This window comes from Peromyscus leucopus, chromosome X (genome assembly GCF_004664715.2).
Source record: "Peromyscus leucopus breed LL Stock chromosome X, UCI_PerLeu_2.1, whole genome shotgun sequence".
NCBI classification, from domain to species: Eukaryota; Metazoa; Chordata; class Mammalia; order Rodentia; family Cricetidae; genus Peromyscus; species Peromyscus leucopus.
This window is the reverse complement of record NC_051083.1, coordinates 33,523,191-33,544,390: the sequence shown is the minus strand read 5'-3', so window position 1 is coordinate 33,544,390 and position 21,200 is coordinate 33,523,191. Positions and strand designations below refer to the sequence as shown.

General features: G+C 40.7%; 1 protein-coding gene across 1 annotated transcript in view; it reads left to right on the top strand.

Moving 5' to 3' along the window:
• Positions 1–21,200, top strand: part of Adgrg2 (adhesion G protein-coupled receptor G2) — a 118,104-nt gene that overhangs the window by 87,288 nt on the left and 9,616 nt on the right. Inside the window, 12 exon segments of the mRNA XM_037199043.1 lie at positions 1,473–1,567; positions 2,377–2,443; positions 7,627–8,027; positions 10,676–10,841; positions 11,769–11,925; positions 12,655–12,798; positions 13,438–13,560; positions 14,445–14,490; positions 14,603–14,706; positions 15,523–15,644; positions 18,619–18,887; positions 20,702–20,801. Coding sequence (XP_037054938.1) covers positions 1,473–1,567; positions 2,377–2,443; positions 7,627–8,027; positions 10,676–10,841; positions 11,769–11,925; positions 12,655–12,798; positions 13,438–13,560; positions 14,445–14,490; positions 14,603–14,706; positions 15,523–15,644; positions 18,619–18,887; positions 20,702–20,801 — 1,794 coding nt within the window.

Sequence of the window (21,200 nt, the reverse complement as noted above, 5' to 3'; positions counted from 1 at the left end):
GAATACAAATCACTTTGTTAACATCTTTCTTCTCATTTCCTTGGGCCATCAATGTCCTTAACTCTGAAGTGGTTCACATTAGGTCAGGCAAGGTAAATGCCAGGTAGAAAAGAAGACCTACAATAAGGAGCTTGGGAAAGGAGATAAGGGAATAGGAACACAGTGAATGTGAAAGAAGAGATGGAAAAAAGTACATGCAGGAGTGAAGCAATTATTGGGGGCTGTTGAGGTAACTCTTTTAAGTTGGGTCCCTTGGTGGCCCTCGCTGCATAGTCAGTGGCTTGTAAAGTGGTAAACTCACTACAAGAACCCTGAGCATTTGAAGCCCTATAAATTGACAATTTTCACTCATCAACTATTCACTAATACAAATTATGGCAAATCTTTCATAAAATTATACTTCGGATCCCTTCATACTATGGGTATCTACTTCATTTCCTTTCTATCTCTCCAATATTTTAAGCATTAATTTCTTTCCGCCTACATCATTAGAAACAGGGTGAACAGCTTAAATGGCTAGTCATCTGATATCTAGATTGAATTTCAAGGAGATTTGGGGTTTAAGAGATCTTAACATTTAGCTTAGGCTGGTTTGTAGAAAGGTTTCTATGCTGAAATTTGAAATGCCTAAGGATACCAGACAAATAGTCAGGTTTTTTTGGATGGTAGCAAAAATTTAAAATGTCAAGGTGCTAGTCTTTGCTGCCAAATTGCCTACCTGCAAAGCAAACCTGGAGCCAGGTATGGACTGAAGGCCTCTTGTCTGAAGCATCTGTGAATGTCAACCTGATGTTTCTTATAATAAAGTTTTGAGAGTGAAGTACAGATCATATGTATTAGTCAGGGTTCTCTAGAGAAACAGAACTTATAGAACACACACACACACACACACACACACACACACACACACACACACACACACACACGACTAGCAGGCTGTGGTCCAGCTAGTCCAACAATGTCTACCAACAGAAGGTCCAAGCATCCAGTAGTTGCTGGTCCTCAAGACTGGATGTCTCAGCTGGTCTTCAGTATACTCTGAAACCTCAAAGAAGCAGGCTCTAATGCCAGTGAAGGTATGGACTTGCTATTGAGAGTGAGAGCAAGCCGGCAAAGGGAGAGCCAGCTTCCTTCTCCCTTGTCCTTTATATAGGCTGCCAGCAGAAGTGGGGCCCCGATTAGAGGTAGATCTTCCCACCTTAAAGATCTAATTCAGAAAAGATCATTTACAGCCATTTGAATTTTAGTTAATTCTAGATGTAGTCAAGTTGACAACCAAGAATAACCATCACAACCTCGAAGATGGGTGTTTGTAAGGCTACTGGGGTAATATTGCAAAGTAAACACTGTAAGTGTCCCCTTTCTCACTCTTGAGTTTGGAAACACAATTACAAAGTATAAACAGATTTCTAATATATGTACTAACTATCCATACATACTAACATGCTGGCTGCATGTATTTCTCTTTACAGCACGCTAAACTGTACATTCACAATAAAACTGAATGAGACAGCGAATGTGTGCACCATGATGGCTACTTTCGAAACTGTACAGATTTGGTCACTGGGTAAGATGTCTCTGTCTGTGACTGTGCTCTTTTTCATATGAATTTTGATGTCTGAAAAGGTTCTTTTTTCCTGTTTTCTTATAAACTATCATGATATCATCTGAAAACATGATCTTAAAAACCTCTATTGAGATGGAGGGCTCTGGGTAGAGCATTCAGTGGATTGTTGCTAGGCATTGGCTGACTCATTTGTAATTGACAAGTAAGCTATGTGTATTTCTGTGTACACTGATGTTCTGGTGTACATTGTAGAATTTCTATGGCAGGCTATTTAGCATATGCATAACCTCACATACTTAAGTTTTTCTTTGTGTGATGAGAACATTTAAAATGTATTCTTAGCATTTTCATGTATACAATATAGTAACTATTAGTCACCATGTCACATAGTATGTCTCATGAAGTCTAACTGAATTTTGTGTCCTGTAATCAAGAATTCTCCAATTTTCTCATTTTAAATCGTCTGGTAACCCCCAATTTCATTCTGTGTTTCCATGAGTTAGACCTTTGTAGATTCCACAAGTAAGTGAAACCATGTGATATTTGTCTTTTTATACCTGGCCTATTTCACTTAGGCTAATTTTCTCTAGGATATGTTTACTTCTTAATCCCTCTTTGGAGTTTCTGAAGACAGATTGATATTGCAAGTACATAACCAAACAGAAAAATTCACTCAATAAATATTTTAGCTCACAGAGATCTGCCTGCCTCTGCCTCCCAAGTGCTGGGATTAAAGGTATGTGCCACCAACACCTTGCTTTTGCTTTATTCTTGACCATGCATGTTCTTTTCCCTTTTGTCTCCTTTAGAGCAGTGCTGCTGTTCTCTTGGGACTCCCTGTCCTTCCTCACCAGAAGAATTAGAAAAACTGCAGTGGTAGGTAACACATTTGCTGAGCTTTTCACAAACAAACAAACAAATAAATAAATAGCAAAAACAAACAAATAAATTAAATTACATATGGAAATAAAATGGTATATACATATAACATTTAATCACCACACTAACTGTCTTAGGATTTTATTGCTGTGAAGAGACACCATGACCATGGCAACTCTTATAAAGGAAAATATTTAATTGGGGGTGGCTAGTTTACCCTTTCAGACGTTTGGCATTATTATCATGGTGGGCAGGAAGCATGGTGGTGTGCAGGCAGACATGGTGCTGGAAAAGGAGCTGAGAGTTGTACATCTTGATCTATAGGCAGCAGGAAGAGGCTGCCACATTGGGCATGGCTTGAGCATCTGAGACCTCAAAGCCTGCCCTCTAGTAACACACGTCTTCCAACAAAGCCACATTTACTCCAGTAAAGAGAGGCTTACAGTTTTAGAGAAAATGGTTTTCTGTTCTGTGAAGCTTCTGTTTGGACCACTAACTTAAAACAGTGTTTCTCAATCTTGGCCATACACTGGAATCACTGGGCAAGCCTTACAGATTGTTTTTAGAGCTGGGTATAGTACAACTTTTTGTTGTGCTAAATGTTAATAGGCATGTGGGTCTCATTCTGGATGTCAGATGTGAACACTGGAAGATGCTGGACAAAGGACATGTGGAACTCTGTTGTTTTGCCCTCTTTCTATAAGCTAAAAGTTAGCTCAAATTTTACTTTTTAGAAATGCTGATTCCCAGTCACCACCCTCCTATATGCTGGAGCAGAATAATCTGAGATATACCCTAGGTATTCAAGTCTTTAAAGCCCTTCTCTCAAAAGGCTGAGATAAGAGGCTCACCTTGACATTGAGGCCAGCCTGAGCTACATAGTGTGTTTGACTTTCAGCCAGGGCTGCATAGAGTAAGACCCTCTCTCAAAAACCCAAAATAAAGGGGATAAACACACTTTGGGTGGGTTTAACGTGCAATCAAATTTGAGAGTCACTTCCATAAACTCATTTCTTTGTGGAGGGGAACTGAGACGAAGACTGCAAAAGTCACATATGATGTGGTCATGGGTAGAACAAAATAAACATAGGAAAAAATGAATGAACCAATGAAAATGTTCACAGGGCTACCCATGACTGACCTGCCACAGTATTTTATTATCTCCATCTCCTCTTTCTCCTTTCCTCTTCTCTACTTTTTTTTTTTTTTGTACTTTACAGAATTTTATATATTCAGAAAACAATAGTTAGGGAATTTTGTTAACTGTATAGGTCCTTTGCATGTATATTATGACTTCTGGTTTTGTGTTTTTATGGGATTTCTATGTATGCAAACGTGTGTGTCTCTGCATCTATTATGTGTTTCTCACGCTTTTTCTTTGGTTCTTTTTCTTCTGATTGCTTGTTTTTTCCTATTCCAGTTTGTTCCTTTTTGTTTTATTTTATTTTATTATTATTCCTTAGATGCCTAGAGAAAGGGTGTGGATCTGAATTGGGCGGGGGTGGGGGGGGAGGAGCTGAAAGTGGGGAAACTGTAATCAGAATATACTGTATGAAAAAAGTTTATTTTCAATAGAAGAAAAAAAAACGACATACATAATTTTAAAATGTGAAGCTTCCCATATGGGAAGAGAAGGCCAAGTGTACCCTGTCAACCCAATATGAGTCATAATTCTGGAATATGTTAAAACACTGAGCTCAAGGGACCGTTAAAAATCTCTAAAGATCTGTAGCATTTTTGCAATAAAGACTGAAGATAAACGTACCCTATTAAGCTTAACATCTTCCATTAAGCTAGAGGTTGAGAACTGTTTAGGGGATAGGGTGTCTAGAGGTGTCAGAATTGAAGCAAAAGGTCATCACTCTTAAGGCAGCACCCATACCCTCTACAGGCTGTCCATTAAGAGAGCTAGCGGGAAGAAGCAGGCCATAGAAAGCAGGGCAGAATTAGGCCTATGCCTGGCTACTGCTGTCATTCTCTAGCCATACATCCATGTCTATTCTAAAGCAGGGACTTTTCTACCTTCAAAAGTCTTAGGTGAAATGAACTAGTCTCTGTAAATTAGGAAGTGAATTTGATCAGTCTCAACCATTCCCATGCGCATCAATCCCTGTACATCTTTTGAAATGTGCATTGTGACCCAGTGAGTCTGGGGAAGAGCCTGAGATTCTGAATTTCAAGCAAACTCCTAGAGGAGGTCAGAGCTGCTGGTCCCTGAACCCCACTTTGACATAGATGTTTTGTTTTGTTTTTTAAGACAAAGTCTCATCATGTATCTCTGGCTGGTCTGGATCACACTGTGTAGCCCAGGCTAGCCTCAAACTCACAGAAATCCACCTATCTCTGTGTCCCCAGTGCTGGAATTAAAGGTGTGCGCCACTACACCTGGCTCCTGACTCCCACTTTAAAGACTAAGGATACAGACAGTAGAACAATGCAATGATTTTCAACCGTGGCCATAGGCCTAAGTCATTGGTAGGAGTTCCTGCCTCCTACCTTCAGAGATTGGACTGGTATAGCACAAGTTTTGAGTTTTTACAAACCCCAGAGTGAGATGGTTCTAAGGTGAAGCCAAATGTGAGAACTACAGAGCTAGAATTGTATGATCACCGGGTCTTTCAGATATATTGGTCCTTAGGATTCGTAGAAACACCCGGGACACTTTGAAAACATGCTGATGTGTCAGCGTATCCTTCCGGGGTGCCAGGGCTGCTCTATGTTTAGACTTGGGTGATGATGACTCAGGTCTGTATACACATAGCATTCATCAGGTTCTAAATGCAAAGCAAATACACTTGAGTACTTGTAGGCCGCACCTCTGCCAAGAACACTCAAAGAAGCATTCATGCCTGTTCTCAGTCCCAGAAATTGCAGACCAGCTGTGTGGGAGGGGCATCTAGGCACTAGCATTGAAGAGTTTTGGCATCTACTGCTCTGTGGTTTACTTGGGTGCTTCACTCAGTGCCTAAAGGGTCAGGACTAGCATGAGCAACAGGAATCCAAGACCGGCTCCTTATAGTGGAGCCCTAGGATGGGAGCCTGTGGTGGGCGTCTAGCTTCTGCAGGCTCCATATATCCTGAAGACAATCTCATGTACATTTTGCAAGGCACCTTTCCACAACATGGCCAGATGGGTTGCTGTAGTATGACAAAGAGAATGGCATCTCACAGGCATGCAGTAAATTATCCAGAGGGCTCTCTTTGTTTCTGTGTCTGTTATCTCTCTGTCTCTGTCTCACTCTCTTGCTCCCTCTGAGACAGGGCCTCATGTCTTAAACCTACTAATTTTACAGTCACTATGTAGTCAATGACCTTGAGCTCCAGATACTTCCATCTCTACTTCCCAAGAGCCAGGATCACCAGTTTATGTAGTGCTTGGGATCAAACCCAGTGCTTCATACCCGCTAAGCAAGCTCACTACCAACTGAGCTACATCCCAATCCACCAATACTTATTTAAAGTTATGCTTATATAATGCTCCTATCTTAGTTAGGGTTATTATTGCTGTGATAAAACACCATAACCAAAATCAAATTGAGGAGGAAAGAGTTTATTTGGTTTACACTTCCAGATCATAGTCCATAATTGAAGGAAGTCAAGACAGAAACTCAAACAGGACAGGGACCTGGAGGCAGGAGCTGATGCAGAGGCCATGAAGGGGTGCTGCTTACTGGCTTGCTCCCCATGGTTTGCTCAGCCTGCCTTCTTATAGAACCCAGGACCAGCAGCTCATGGGAGGAACCACCCACAATGTGATGCCCCCCCATCAATCACTAATCAAGAAAATGTCTTACATTTGTTTTCATGGAGGCATCTTCTCAACTGAGGTTCTCTTCTTTCAGATAGATAACTCTAGTTTGTGTGTCCAATTGACATAAGACTAGCCAGCACAGCTCCTCAATATAATCATCCTTCCTCCCCTTATCTAAGAGAAGCTCTAAGAACTAATTTCCATTGGTTTTCTGTATCCATCTAAAACTGGATCTATCAGAGACATCCCTGGGTTTTTATTTGTTCTCTGTAGTTACCCCTCCTTAATATGCTCTAAGACAGATGGACCATGTGCAGATAGTAGGTGAGTTCTTAACCTTTGGTGACCAGGAAAGTCACCTGAGAGTTTAGAAAACATATGTGCCTGAAATCCCTTATACACTATCTCAATACCAACTGAATGAGGCATGAGGGTAGCCACAGAAATCTATGTGTCCTCTATCTCTTTCGCTATCTACCTATCTTAGATTCCTTATTTCTGGAACAAAGTACTTGACAGAGGCAATTTAAGGGGAGAAGTGATTTGTTTTGCTTTTTAGCTTAAGAAGCGATACTTACGGCAGCGCACATGTGAGGGGCTGCTCTGCTCACACCGCACCCACAAGTTCAAAAGCTGAGAGAGGTGAAAGCTGACACTCACCTTGCTTTCTTCCTTGTTTCTTTCTCCTCACTCCAGAACCCCAGCCCAGGTATGGTAATATCCACATACCGAGTGGGCCTTCTCTCCTCAGTTAAACCTGTCTGGAAACACTCTCAAGACATAGGGTGTCTCCTAGCTGACTCTAAATCTTGTCAGGTTGCAAGATAGTCTGTCTGTCTATCTGTATGGATATATTTTTTGAAGTTCTCTAATAGAGCTCATGGATAGCCAAGGTTGAGTACCACTGAACTAAAGCAACGTTGAGAGGTAGTTGACTGACAAGCCTGAAAATATCTCTTTGGCTCCAACTTGATTCATATTTTTATCCAACCAATATTTCCTGACCACTTACCATGTGCTAGTGACCACTATACCTGACTATAATGATATGAAATTGGTTAAGTTATAGTATAGTGTAATGAAATCAGTCGGGTTATGGGAAATTTAGTATGTCTTTCCTCCAGGAACAGAGAGGATGTAACAAGATCCCCTCAACTTAGTGAAAGATAGTATGGCATAGAGCTCTAGAACAGTGATAAATCAATGAAATAGAACTAGGGTTTGGAGAATAATGCTAATTTCTCTCCCCTGGAAGTAAGGAGGAAGCAGGGGCAGACGCCAGTGCCAGAGGCACAGAGAATGTGAAGTGCCAATCTTTTAGAGTGAACCCCTGTTAACTTGGTGGTACCAGATAGCTAGTAGGGGTGGGGACTCATCCCTCTCTACCTTACTGGCATCTCATATGTTTCTCTCTGATTTTTTCCTTTAGCGAACTGCAGGATCCCGTTATCTGTCGTGCTTATCAGCCACATGGCCCACCGTTATCTTCTTCCAGCAAGCCCGTGCCAGTTATGCCTCAGGCCACCATTTTTTCCCACGTTACTAGTGACTTGTCTTTGCCTGAACCCCTTGACCATGCCTCTGTGACCCCAAGCACACCCTCTCTGGCACAAGAGCATCACCTTGCATCTCCCCAGCCTGCATCCCCGCTGGCTTCCAGTCCTGCCATTGGCATGCCTGTTCAGCCTGGCGCTGCCTCTTCCTCTTTGCCCCACACTGACCTTTCCCACACCCTGTCACCTGCGCAGTCCACCCTTCTCCCTCTCACCACACCAGCTCCATCTGTTCCTGAGAAAGTCGTCACCTCCAGCATACCTCCTGCTGACACAGGTAAATATCAGAAGCCACACTGACTATGGGGGCTGGTGGGATTTGGGCTTCCTAAAATGCAGCTGCCAGCTTGCAAATCAAGACACTCCATAAGACCTCACTAAGCCATTCTTCTGGAACATTTGGAAGACCCAGGCTTAAGTCTTCACATGCAGCAAAAGCTAAAATGCACAGTTTGACATCTCCTGATCTATTCCACATGCTGATGGATGGATAAATGATACTGGTTGCACGTGGCTAGGAACATTAATATATATGGAAAGAACATGGAAACTACAAAAGGTTCCCAGGAGTCATGTGGGCTTAGTGGCATGGGAATAAAGAGAAGAGGGAAAGGAACAGAGACTATTCCAGTTCCGTGAATAAGAAGTGGGCCTTCCTTTGAAATCAGAGGATGGATCAGTTGTGGGGCACACACTGGTAGGATTTGCTAAAGGAGGTGGAGACAGTAGTATCGTGAGTTTGAGGCCAGCCTGGGCTACACATTTAGGGTCTGTTGTGGTGACGTACATCATTAATCCCAGCACTTGGGAGGCAGAGGCAGGTGGGTCTCTGTGAGTTGGAGGTCAGCCTGGGCTACAGAGAAAACTTGCCTTAAAACAAACAATTGAAAAAAAGAAAGAACAAGAAGGAGAAGAAGGAGGAGAAGAAGGAAGAAGGAGGAGGAGGAGGAGGAGGAGAAATTAGAGGATGGGAGACAAAGCCAAGCTTGTTTGGGGCCCAGGTTATAGTTTCTGGTCCTCTGCCATCATGCCAGCATCCCCAAGGAGATTTGGAGCTTCTTCCAAGTGACTTACTATTTCCAATAAGCATTGCTCCCAACTTATTTTAAAATAAATGTAGAAATTTTAGGCAAAATCATGGAATCATAATTTAAGATGGGATTTAATGGCTGAATAATAAATTATAATTGAAATTCATTGCCCTGGGCCCAAGTGATTTTTTTCCATAGCTATTCTCATTGACCCTTAGAAGCAGTCAAACAGGCTACCTTAAAAGCTGTCAAGAGGACCCTGAGCCTATGCTTCTACTCTTAGGACAACAGAAATGAAGCAACATATGCATACAAGATGCACATCAGAGTATAACCTAGTAGCTAAAAAGTCATTAAAGCTTAATGGCTCTATAAGAGAAGAGTGATTATAAAAGACATGCTACCTCAACACAAGGACTATTTTACAAAGACATGGGCCATTAGAATAGCTGGGCAAAAATGTGTGGACACTTTAAAATTTTGATGTGAAGAAATGAAGGCCCAGCAACAACTACTTTAAAATACTCTATGTTCATAATAGTATAGATGGACATGCACATAGAACAGGAAGGAATATGCAAAATAAGAAATCAGATATTACTGATAAAATTAAGAATCATTTTTCTATTTTTTAAAAATCTGGGTGTGATGTAATTCTAGAATTTAGAGGGTCAAGACAAGATGATCAGAGATCAGTAGTTCAAGGGCAGCCTTATCTACTTCAGACATTCTCTCAAAAAAAGAAAGAAAATTTGGCTAAGCATGGTAGCACATGTCTTTAATCCCAGCACTCAGGAGGCAGAAGAAGGCAGATCTGTGTGAGTTCAAGGCCAGCCTGGTCTACAGAACGAGTTCCAGGACAGCCATGGCTGTTACACAGAGAAACCCTGTCTCAAAAATCAAAGAGAGAGAGAGAGAGAGAGAGAGAGAGAGAAAGAGAGAGAGAGAGAGAGAGAGAAGAAAAAAGAAAAATTGATACCTAGTACCATAAAAACAGAGGCGGGGGGACACAGACAGACAGACGGACACATAGAGAGATTTCTGTTGTTAAAGATAGGTTTATATTGTTGATGTTTAATTTTTTAATTGAACACTATAAAATAACATAGTTGATAATCTGGCTGCTGACTTCATAATTTCCTGTTCATAAAAGAGCTTCTAGTAACCCACATAAAATTCTGTCCAAATAATATAAATTAAATACTAGTGAATTATTTATATTTATATCACTGTGTAAATATTCTGGTGTGGTTTTACATTTTTAGTTAGGCTTACTGAAATATAATTTACATACAATAAAATTTCTCCAGTTCTATGATAAATGAAATTTTCATAGTTTTATGTGGTTAAATAAGCATCTGTGGTCTTGTAACCACAATCACAATCAAGATACATAACTTTTCTTCAACCTCTAAAGTTCCTTTGTGTCTCTTTTAAGTCAGAATTTACCTCTAGCCCCTGGCTACCTCTGATACGTTGTGTTTCTCTATAGTTTTAACTTTTCTAAAATGTCATATGAAGAGAATCATATAGGATGTGCCCTTTTGAGTTTTGGTCTTTTTATTTTAACATAATGTGTTGGACAACTGGAGAGCCATCCATGTTGCTGAATGTGTTGGTAGCTAATTTTCTTTTTTAACAACTAAATAAAGTTCCACTGTGGACATACCACAATTTATCCATCTATTTCAGGAACTTGAGTTATTTCTAGTCTGGAACTATTATGAAAAAGGCCACTATGAAAAATCACAACTACGTCTTCTAAACACATACATCTTCTTTTGGATGAATACCTAGGAGTAAGCTGACTACATCATAGGAGCTATATATCTTTATCTTTGGAAGTGATTTTCACATCATGCATTCATAACATAGCTTGATTTTTTTGATACAGAAGTTGGCAACAGCAGCAGTGTTCCTGATCTTGAAGCCCAAGTCTCACAGATGGAGAAAGTGTTGTCCTTGGGAAGCATAGAACCTAACCTTGCAGGCGAAATGATAAACCGCGTCAGCAAACTCCTTCACTCTCCACCTGCCTTGCTAGCCCCTCTGGCTCAAAGGTATGACTTAGAAGACAGAAAGGGTATATTCTGCGTTGTTCAGAGAATGAACTATGGTAGCTGATATTTCTCTTCTGAATGAATGAGTTTATCAAGTATATAATAAGCAAAAGCAAGAATAAATATTGGGTAGCAGATAGAGAGAAGCAACAGATAGCAAAACATCCAGCAGAAACAGTTGACTGAAGTAGCCCAGTTAAGAAAGGAAGACATTTTCAAATTGGGGCCTTACAAACAGCCAGCAGAAAGCCAACTGAGGCAGGGAACTAGATTTCCCAGTTGAGAGGGTCAGGGGAAAGGGTCTTCTTGGCCATCTCCATGGATGAGCTTCCAAGCCTCCAGTCCCTGCTGTAGGCATTTTTATATTATGGGATAAGCAATAGTAACCTGCATTGTAATTAGTTTACCTTCTAGCTCTTCTCAAGGACATAATGTTTTTAATACACTTCGCTGCTTGTTTTTTCCTTTCTCTCTGTTACAGTATTAAGAGAAGCAGCGTGTCCCAGGAAAAGATGCTTTTAAATAACATTTTGGAGAACTCTTGAAATAAACATGCTGGAGTCTAGAACAGGAGGGCCCTCCTTGCTCTAAGAGTTGTCTTTCAACAATGTTTAACAACACATGGCAATTTACCTACATAATGTAAATTACAGGGTGCATAATGTACATTACAGGGTGCATAATGTACATTACAGGGTGCTAAGAGGATCCCCTCTAATGCTAAAGGTACTGCTTATATAGCTAGTGATAGCCAAGTATTTGCCCCCAAGGACTAGGCTCATAATGATGTCCAGTTGGTACCCTATATTAGAATGGGGGAGAGAGAGAGAGAGAGAGAGAGAGAGAGAGAGAGAGAGAGAGAGAGAGAGAGAGAGAGAGAGAGAGAGAGAGAGAAGACTAAATTAAAACTGCCAACTGTCTTTACAGGTTGCTAAAAGTGGTAGATGACATTGGCTTACAGCTGAGATTTTCAAATACAACTATCAGTCTAACTTCCCCTTCTCTGGCTCTTGCCGTGGTCAGAGTGAATGCCAGTAACTTCAATACAACGACCTTTGCAGCCCAAGATCCTGAAAACCTTCAGGTACAATCTAATTTCTTATAGAAACAACATTTTCTTGTGAATGATTGGAGCCCCTGATGTGGTTCCTGATGGCAGCAATTACTGTTGATTGTCAGGAGAGATTTTCAGCTTTCAAAAGAGTTAATATCTTAGTCCTTCAATTCTAGCACTCAGGAGATGATGGCACTCTTTAAGTTCAAGGCCAGCCTAGTATATAGAGCAGCCAGTGAAACACCTACAGAATAAAAACTGACATTGTTTTCAGAGGCTGGGATGTGACTCAGTGATATGGGGCATGTTTTGCATGCATGAGGCCCTGGATTCAATCCCCAGCATTCAAACAAAAATATAATTTGCATAGAGGGTCCCGTGCCCATGTTAACTCTTTAATAACTGAATAATGGAAAGAGGGAGGGGGCAGTATTTGTTATGTTGGTATGTGGAGGGATGACAAGAAATGGTATCTTCATGAAACTTCATGGAGGAATACTAGGCAGTTGGGGGACCTAGGCATAGAGATGAATTTCAACATATTTAAGAAGTTTTATAACTACACTATTGTGTACAGTGGTGCTAAAAGCAATCCTTCTTCTAGTGCTTTCTAGCCACCCCTTAGAGGGACTGGGATCTAGAAATGCTGAAGTCAGATCATAGATAAAACTCCTTTAGGCCCCTTCACATTGAGCTGTGTTTTTGATCACCTTATTGTATCAACTCAGACACTTTTATTATCTCTTACTTGATCACCAGGTTTCTTTGGAAACCCAGGCTCCTGAGAATAGCATTGGTGCCATTACTCTGCCTTCATCATTGATGAGTAATTTGCCAGCTAATGAGGTAGCATTGGCTTCCAGGGTTCAGTTCAATTTCTTTGAAAAACCTACCCTGTTTCAGGTAAAGTTGCTGTTTCCTGGTTTTGATTTGGGTTTGCTTTGGAGATGGGTGATTTAATTCTGTTTAATCATCACATATTCTTCAGCCTGCTACAAAACAAATGAAGTGTTGAAACTCTGTAGTTAATTCTTATTCACACACTAATGTTCCTTATGATGATAAATAGCAGTTACCAACACATCCATAGTACTTACAAATGGCCAAACTCTCCCCTAAGATGTCACAAGTGTTGTCTCTAATCCCTATGTTGGGAGGAAGGAAGCTATTGTTACCCCATTTTACAGATGAAGTAATGGAGGCATGGGGGGTAGTCAGTAGCTTGCTCAGGGACACAAGATTTCAATGATTAATGTTGTGTCCTCCTTTAAAAATTCCCAAGGTCCTATTGTGTCAACTGTGCACTTCAACTTAGTCTCTAGAGCCCCGAGGTGAAATACGTCCCACTTCTATTGATGTCTCCTGGAAAAGTTACTTTGCTCCATCACAGTTTCTGACCTCCATTGTAAACAATGTGAATTCAAATCGTCCTCAGTGTCTTTCTAGCCCTAACCACCACCACCACCACCACACCCGCCGCGTGTGCGCGCGCGCATCTTATTTCATTTCTAGTGTCATCTTGCTGATTCTTTGTTGTGCTAGGACCCCTCCCTGGAGAACCTGTCTCTGATCAGCTATGTCATATCATCAAGTGTTGCGAATATGACTATCAAGAACTTAACAAGAAACGTGACAGTCATGCTGAAACACACCAACCCAAGTCAGGTGAGGAGAGGCCTGTCTGGTTTGTTCATTGGCCAAGGACACCTTGTACAGACTATGACTGCAGGGCACGGCTTGAGACAGGCCATGTGTATAAGACTACAATTGTTGGTTGCTCTACAGAATTTTGAGTTCTGGAATCATTTCATCCTTGACCACCTAGTTTCTGAGGCAGACGAATGCAAAAGCAAGCTCTTAGCCACTGCTGAATTACACTGTGGGCAGAGCTGTGGCTGCAGGTCTGACTCCCACCTTCAGAGACCTCGTCTCATACTGAGCTTCAGCTACAACTTCGCTTCTCCCCAGAGTGTGGTCCTCAGACCTGCGACATCAGTTTCATCTGAGAGTTGACTAGACTTGCAAAGGCTCAGCTTCCACTCCAGATGCAGAGAGTCAGAATTTATTTATTCCCTGTCCCCTGGGCTGGGGATTGAACTCATGCCCTCACCATTTTAGGCAAATGCTCTACCACTGAGTAGAGTGTACATTTTTAACAAATTCCTTAGGTGATTTCTACACATGATAGATTTTTTTTTTTTGCTTTTTGTTTTTTTGTTTTTTGTTTGTTTAAGACAGTGTTTCTCTGTGTAGTTTTGGTGCCTGTCCTGAATCTCACTCTGTAGCCCAGGCTGGTCTTGAATTTACAGAGATCCGCCTGGCTCTGCCTCCCAAGTGCTGGAATTTAAAGGCATGTGCCACTGCCTCTCGGCTATGATTGATATTTTAAGAAGCACTAACCTGTATGGGGCTCATTTGCTTCTAAGAATCACGTAAGATAAGTCTTCAAAAATCAAGCATAAGATTAAGAAGTTAAAAATAGGACTGATTTTCCTAATTACTTTTCAGTTCAGTAAATTAATTAGCCATGACTTATCTTTCTGCTACAGGATGACTTAACCGTGAAATGTGTCTTCTGGGACTTGGGCAGAAATGGTAGGTTCCAATTTATACCCATTCAAGGTCTTAAGTGAGTGAGTGGGGAAGTTGGTAAGTCAATGTGTTATGGCCTTGCTGATGGGACAGATACTGCTCTTGATGCCAACAGGTGGCAGAGGAGGTTGGTCATCCGATGGCTGCTCCATCAAAGACAAGAGGCTGAATGAAACCATCTGTACCTGTAGCCACCTTACAAGTTTTGGCATCCTAATGGTAACATACCCATGCTCTGTGGCATTAGATTCTGGGTCTGAGGGCTAGCTGAGCATTATATGAGAATATCAACTCTGCTTGATGACTAGAAAGATAAGCAGGAAACATATTATTGTGGAATAGTTATATATCAATGAGACCACTCTTTTAATAACCAAATGCATCTAAAGATTAATATTTGTAGGATGCAAGTATTTCTTCACATTATATTTTTACATTTACATTTTTCTCCTTTAAGTAGCAAGGGATTCTGACTAGAATGGACAACACAAATTATTTACCTTTCAACACATTGAAAATGCTTATAATACACTTTGACATAAATGTTATTGTTACTGTTAATATTATGTGCATGCTAGGCAAATGCTCTACTACTTAGCCACACCCCCATCCTTAAATGATCTTACTACTCTTCCCAGCATTCCTTAAACATAGGTTGATTTTTTTTGCAATTAGAATTAAGACTTAGTAATTGTTCATAGTCATGGGACTAAGAAATGTAAGAGCTAGGAGCCAAATGTCAGTCTTCAGGCCCCTAATCCAGGGATTTCCCAGTGCACTACAATGCAGTGATCAAATGTGTGAGCTTTGGAGTCAGGCAGACCTGAATTTGAATTCTGATTCCTCCACTTTGTAGCTACCACCTTCGGTAGGTTACTGGAACTCCCTATGTCCTTATTTGCACCTGATTAAAGTGATGTTGGTTGAACAGACTATGAGACTGTTAATGGATACTTAGCATAGTCAACAAACATAATAACAAGTCTTATGTATTTAAAATGAATCAATCACTGATAGCAATATTTTATTTCCCAGGACCTATCTCGGACATCCTTGCCACCAAGTCAAATGATGGCTCTGACATTTATCACATATATTGGCTGTGGGCTTTCATCAATTTTTCTGTCAGTTACTCTTGTAACCTACATAGCCTTTGAGTGAGTATCTACAACTTGAAATTTGGTTTATAAGATGCAGCTCTCACCTTCATCACCAAAATGTTTGACTTAAAAATCCTTTCTTCAGCCTGCCCTTTCCTTTATATTCACGTAGTAGAATATCCGGGTATGAAATGCTATGTGAGTTTTGGGGTTCTACTAGTTTGTGAGCTCACTAAGGACTGTGTCATGATCATCCTTGTGCCCAGCATGGGTGCCTGGTATGTCATGAGCATTCAGTGGAGGAAAAAGGAGAGACTGAAATCCAAGAGGTTACAATCTGAAAGAGATCATAGCACAACGTACAGCAAAAAAAAAATCACAAATTAAGTTTATAAATAACACTGAGCAAATTTGAAAGATTAACTATATTAACTGGTATAGGAATGAAGAAGATGAGTGTAAAACTTAACTGACAAAATTCAGTGAGTGTGGCTTTGTAAATGAAAGCAAGGAATGGCTCTCCAAATAACATCACCGCCTTCTTGGCCCACCAGAAGGGTTCCTCTCATCACTTTTGAGGAGGAAATCTTTTTTCTTAATTTATATTTATTTATTTATCGATTATCAACTTGATACAGTACAAATTCTTATCCTAATAGTGAAATGTTTCATTGAGACTTGCCCAGTAATTGAGTAAAACCAAAACTTATTATAAGCCACAGTCATCCTAGGGTCCCCCCTGCTATATAGCCTCCCTGGTTCTGTGGGTTGCAGTCTGATTCTCTTTGCTTTATATCTAGTATCCACTTATGAATGAGTACATACCATGTTTGCCCTTCTGGGTTTGGGTTACCTCACTCAGGATGATATTTTCTAGTTCCATCCATTTGCCTGCAAATTTCATGCTGTCATTGTTTTTCTCTGCTGAGTAGTACTCCATTGTGTATGTGTACCACATTTTCTTAATTCATTCTTCAGTTGATGGGCATCTAGGTCGTTTCCAGGTTCTGGCTATTATGAATAGTGCTACTATGAACATAGTTGAGCATGTATCTTCGTGGTATGAATGAGCATTCCTTGGGTATATGCCCAAGAGTGGGATGGCTGCGTCTTGAGGTAGATCAATTCTCAATTTTCTGAGAAACTGCCATACTGATTTCCATAGTGGTTGTACAAGTTTGCACTCCCACCAACAGTGGAGGAGTGTTCCCTTTGCTCCACATCCTCTCCAAAATAGACTGTTATTAGTGGTTTTGATCATAGCCATTCCTGACAGGTGTAAGGTGGTATCTCAGAGTCGTTTTGATTTGTATTTCTCTCATGATTAAGGATGTTGAGCATTTCTTTAAATGTCTTTCAGCCATTTGAGAATCTTCTTTTGAAAATTCTCTGTTTAGCTCTTTAGCCCATTTTTTTAATTGGATTGTTCAGTATTTTGATGCCTAGTTTCTTGAGTTCTTTATATACTTTGGATATCAGTCCTCTGTCAGATGTGGGGTTGTTGAAGGTCTTTTCCCATTCTGTAAGCTGTCTTTATGTCTTATTGACCGTGTCTTTTACCCTAAAAAACTTTCTCAGTTTCAAGAGGCCCCATTTATTAATTGTTGCTCTTAGTGACTGTGCTGCTGGTGTTATATTTAGGAAGTGATCTCCGGTGCCAATGCGTTCAAGACTACTTCCTACTTTCTCTTCTATCAGGTTCAGAGTAACGGGATCTATGTTGAGGTCTTTGATCCACTTGGACTTGAGTTTTGTGTATGGTGACAGATATGGATCTATTTGTAATCTTTTACATATTGACATCCAGTTATGCCAGCACCATTTGTTGAAGATACTTTCTTTTTTCCATTGTATAGTTTTGGCTTCTTTGTCAAAAATCAGGTGTTCATATGTGCGTGGATTAATGTCAGGGTCTTCAATTCGATTCCATTGGTCTGTATGTCGGTTTTTATGCCAGTACCAAGCTGTTTTTACTACTATAGCTCTATAGTAGAGCTTGAGGTCAGGGATGGTGATGCCAAGAAGGAAATCTTAATAGGTCAATTCGCTACATTTCCCTGTGTCATTACATTTAGTTATAGTTAAAACTCTTCTTTCCAAGATCTCAATTTAAGTCATAGTGTAAGATGATATTAGCAATATACCATAGTTTGAGATCTGAATGTAGCAGCCTATTATGTGAGAAGAACTAGTAGTACTTCTAGAAGTAGTTGAGGAGAAGCAAGGTTGCTTTTCAGTAGTGTTGATTACATACCATTTAAAAGTGAGGGTCTACAATCAGCATGTAAAAGATCCTTCAGAAGTCGAGACATATTTGCTGTATGATTGTCATATTAGCTGTTTTTCCTGTTGCAGTGATTGAACGCCTGACAAAGACAACATTATTTGGCTCATAGTTTGAAGGTTCTGTCCATCATGATAGGGATATGGGGGTGTCACAGCAGCAGAAACTGAGAGTGATGAATGCCAGTGCTCAGACTACTTTTTATTCAGTCTAAGGCCCAACTCATGGAATAATGCCACCCATTCAGTGTGGATCTTCCCATCTTAGTTAGCCTGCTCCCACCCTCACAGGTGTGTCCAGAAGCTTGTCTCTTTGGTGATTTTAGAGGTTTTCTTTTCAAGTTGACAATCATTATTGATTATCACACTTTTTCAGTTTAGATTTTTCCATTGTTTTGTTGATGTTGGGTTTTTGTTTGTTTGGTTGGTTGGTTGGTTTTTGAGGCAGGGTTTCTCTGTGTAGCCATGACTGTCCTGGAACTTGCTTTGTAGACCAGGTGAGCCTCGAACTCACAGAGATCCACCTGCCTCTAACTCCTGAGTGCTGGGATTAAAAATGTGTGCCACCACTGTCCAGATATTGTTGGTTTTAATGTCCCCTGTACACTCACCCACTCTGAGAAGAAATCTGTGCATATTAGTATATACTGATGAATCACCTAAAACTCTGAGACAGCCTGAGAAATATTCTTATACAAAGTTTGCCAGATTATAATGCTAATTCTTTTTTTTTGTCCTCTCATTTTAGAAAGATCCGGAGGGATTACCCTTCCAAAATCCTCATCCAGCTATGTGCTGCCCTGCTTCTGCTCAATCTGGTCTTCCTGCTAGATTCCTGGATTGCTCTGTATAATACCCGAGGTTTCTGCATCTCTGTGGCTGCATTTCTTCACTACTTCCTCTTGGTCTCATTCACATGGATGGGCTTAGAAGCATTCCACATGTACCTGGCACTTGTCAAGGTGTTTAATACATACATCCGAAAGTACATCCTTAAATTCTGCATTGTTGGCTGGGGTATGTATAAATTTCCTTGTGTGTTGCCTGGACTCCTCCAGTGTTCTGACTTGCACTCGCGTAGAGATTTGATGAATCAGATCCCACTTGGCAACTTTCTAAAGGAGCGTTGGACTCCACGTGGGCTGCACTGTCCCCAGAACAGTCTTGTTGCCTCAGCGACCAGATCATTTCCAAAATCTCTCCATTTCTACTTTCCATTAAGTTCATGGCTCTTGGTGGCACTTACCAGTGAGCTTGGTTTTGGTCTCTTCAGTGAAAAATAATAAGCTGATACCTCTTCCCCCAAGAGTCTTTAGATAGTCCATAAGTGTTAATGCCCTGTTGTTTTGATGTGGTTTTCACATAAATCGCTTCATTGAAGACAAGCCAATGAGGCTAGCAAGGCAGTTGTAGGCAGCACCCAGGTGAAGACCCTGGGTAATGGTGTGGCATACCATTTTGCGAGGCTAGAAAACAGCCCAGCCTGGCTTTCTCATTCTTTATGCATCATTTCCACTGGATTCCAACCATCAACACTCCTACATCTGCTTGGCTTCTTCAACCTAAACAGTCCTTCCTGCACAACAGGACTGCAAGCTTTTCACTCCATGTCATCCTGCTTACCATTATATCATTGTGAAAAATAGTAAAACACACAGTTCCCCTCACTTGTCTCAGAAAGAAAGTCAGGGCTCCAGGCATTGGGCAGGAATTTTATCTTCTTTAGAGACAGCTAAAATGCCAGATGCTCTTGTCAAGGACAAGCTCCTCCACCTCTGATACTCGGTGTCTTTGACACTGAGAATCCGACACAGGGTCATGAACATGCTAGGTAAGCACTCCAACAATGATCTACAACTCCACTCTCCAGTATTCTATCTTTAAAAATGTCTTACTTAGGAAACTTACTAATCATGACTTAATCATGTCAGTATCATTAGATGTACAAATGAATTAAAATAAAGAATACATTTGATTGTATCAGGCACTCCAGCCAATCTGTAAAAGGAGTTGTTGTTGTTGTTGCTTTATTTACCAGAGTAGTGAAGCTGACTGGCTGGTCTATGTTTAGTGTAGAATGGCAACATGGGGCTGGTGAGTGATGGTAAGTGAAAGGACAAAGCAGACGCCATAACAGGCTGCTTAATCTTCTCTCAGGGATCAGGCCTCAATTTCAGTTTCTGAGACTTTAGCAAGCAGTTTCTGGGAGGGCCATGAACAAAAGACATAGTCCTTGCAGTAGCTCCCTTTCTGCACGTACTCTGACTGCTCAAGGTTCAGTCAATTGTTTACTGTCTGGGACCCCTCACCAACTTAGAGCTATGTGCATGGGTCAATGTGAACATGTGAGGCCAGTCAGCCTCCATGGCAGCTCAAAGATAGAGCCTGGGAATTGTCCAGGCCTGCCCCCAAATAATAACTGTAACCCCCAACCAGTAAATTCAAAGGTTATACACCCTCACCCAATCATATGATACAAAGGCTTGTACCACCCTGCTTGTGATTTTTCCCTTTAAAAACCCCTCACACTGAGAGCTCAGGGCCATCGTCCTCCACCCGCTGTGTCGAGTGTTGGACACAGACCAAGCCCGGGCTTGCTTGTTATCAATAAACCCCTGTGTGTTTTGCATTGGATATTGGCCAAAATTTTATTCTGGCTGCCAATGAGGGTAGACACATCCATCCATGTAGCAAAAATGAAAAGAAACTTAATTTGGTGAATAGCTAACCAGTCTCTGCCATGCACAGGAAAGAAAATAGAATGACCTCCAGTCTTTCTTCTCACCTATTTGGTTGTCAGAACTGTGTGACTGATGTTTCCCATGTTCCAGGGATACCAGCTGTGGTTGTGACCATCATCCTGACTATATCCCCAGATAATTATGGGATTGGATCCTATGGAAAATTCCCCAATGGCACACCAGATGACTTGTAAGTATAAATTCATCTTAGGAATGTCCAGGGAACTGGAAAATTAAATTCTCTAAGAAAATGGAGGATCTAATCAATCTGTTGGCTATATCTATCATCTTAATAAAATCTAAGATCATTTTAAACAAGAGCCTTCATCATCATGTGTAATGAGATTAGCTAGTGGAAACTGCCACACTACTATTTAAAGAATGAATTAGGAGGAATTATTCTGAGAGAGTATACAAATTAGAAAGAAGTATATTCAGACACTTAACCTCTGATAAAAATGAAATGCTCATGATATTATATTAATAAGGACATGAAGAGTAGGAAAACTATAGTTGACACAGTTCTAAATGCTTTAAGAATAGTTATAAATTATTATTTTTAAGATGTATCTTTATTTATATATATGTA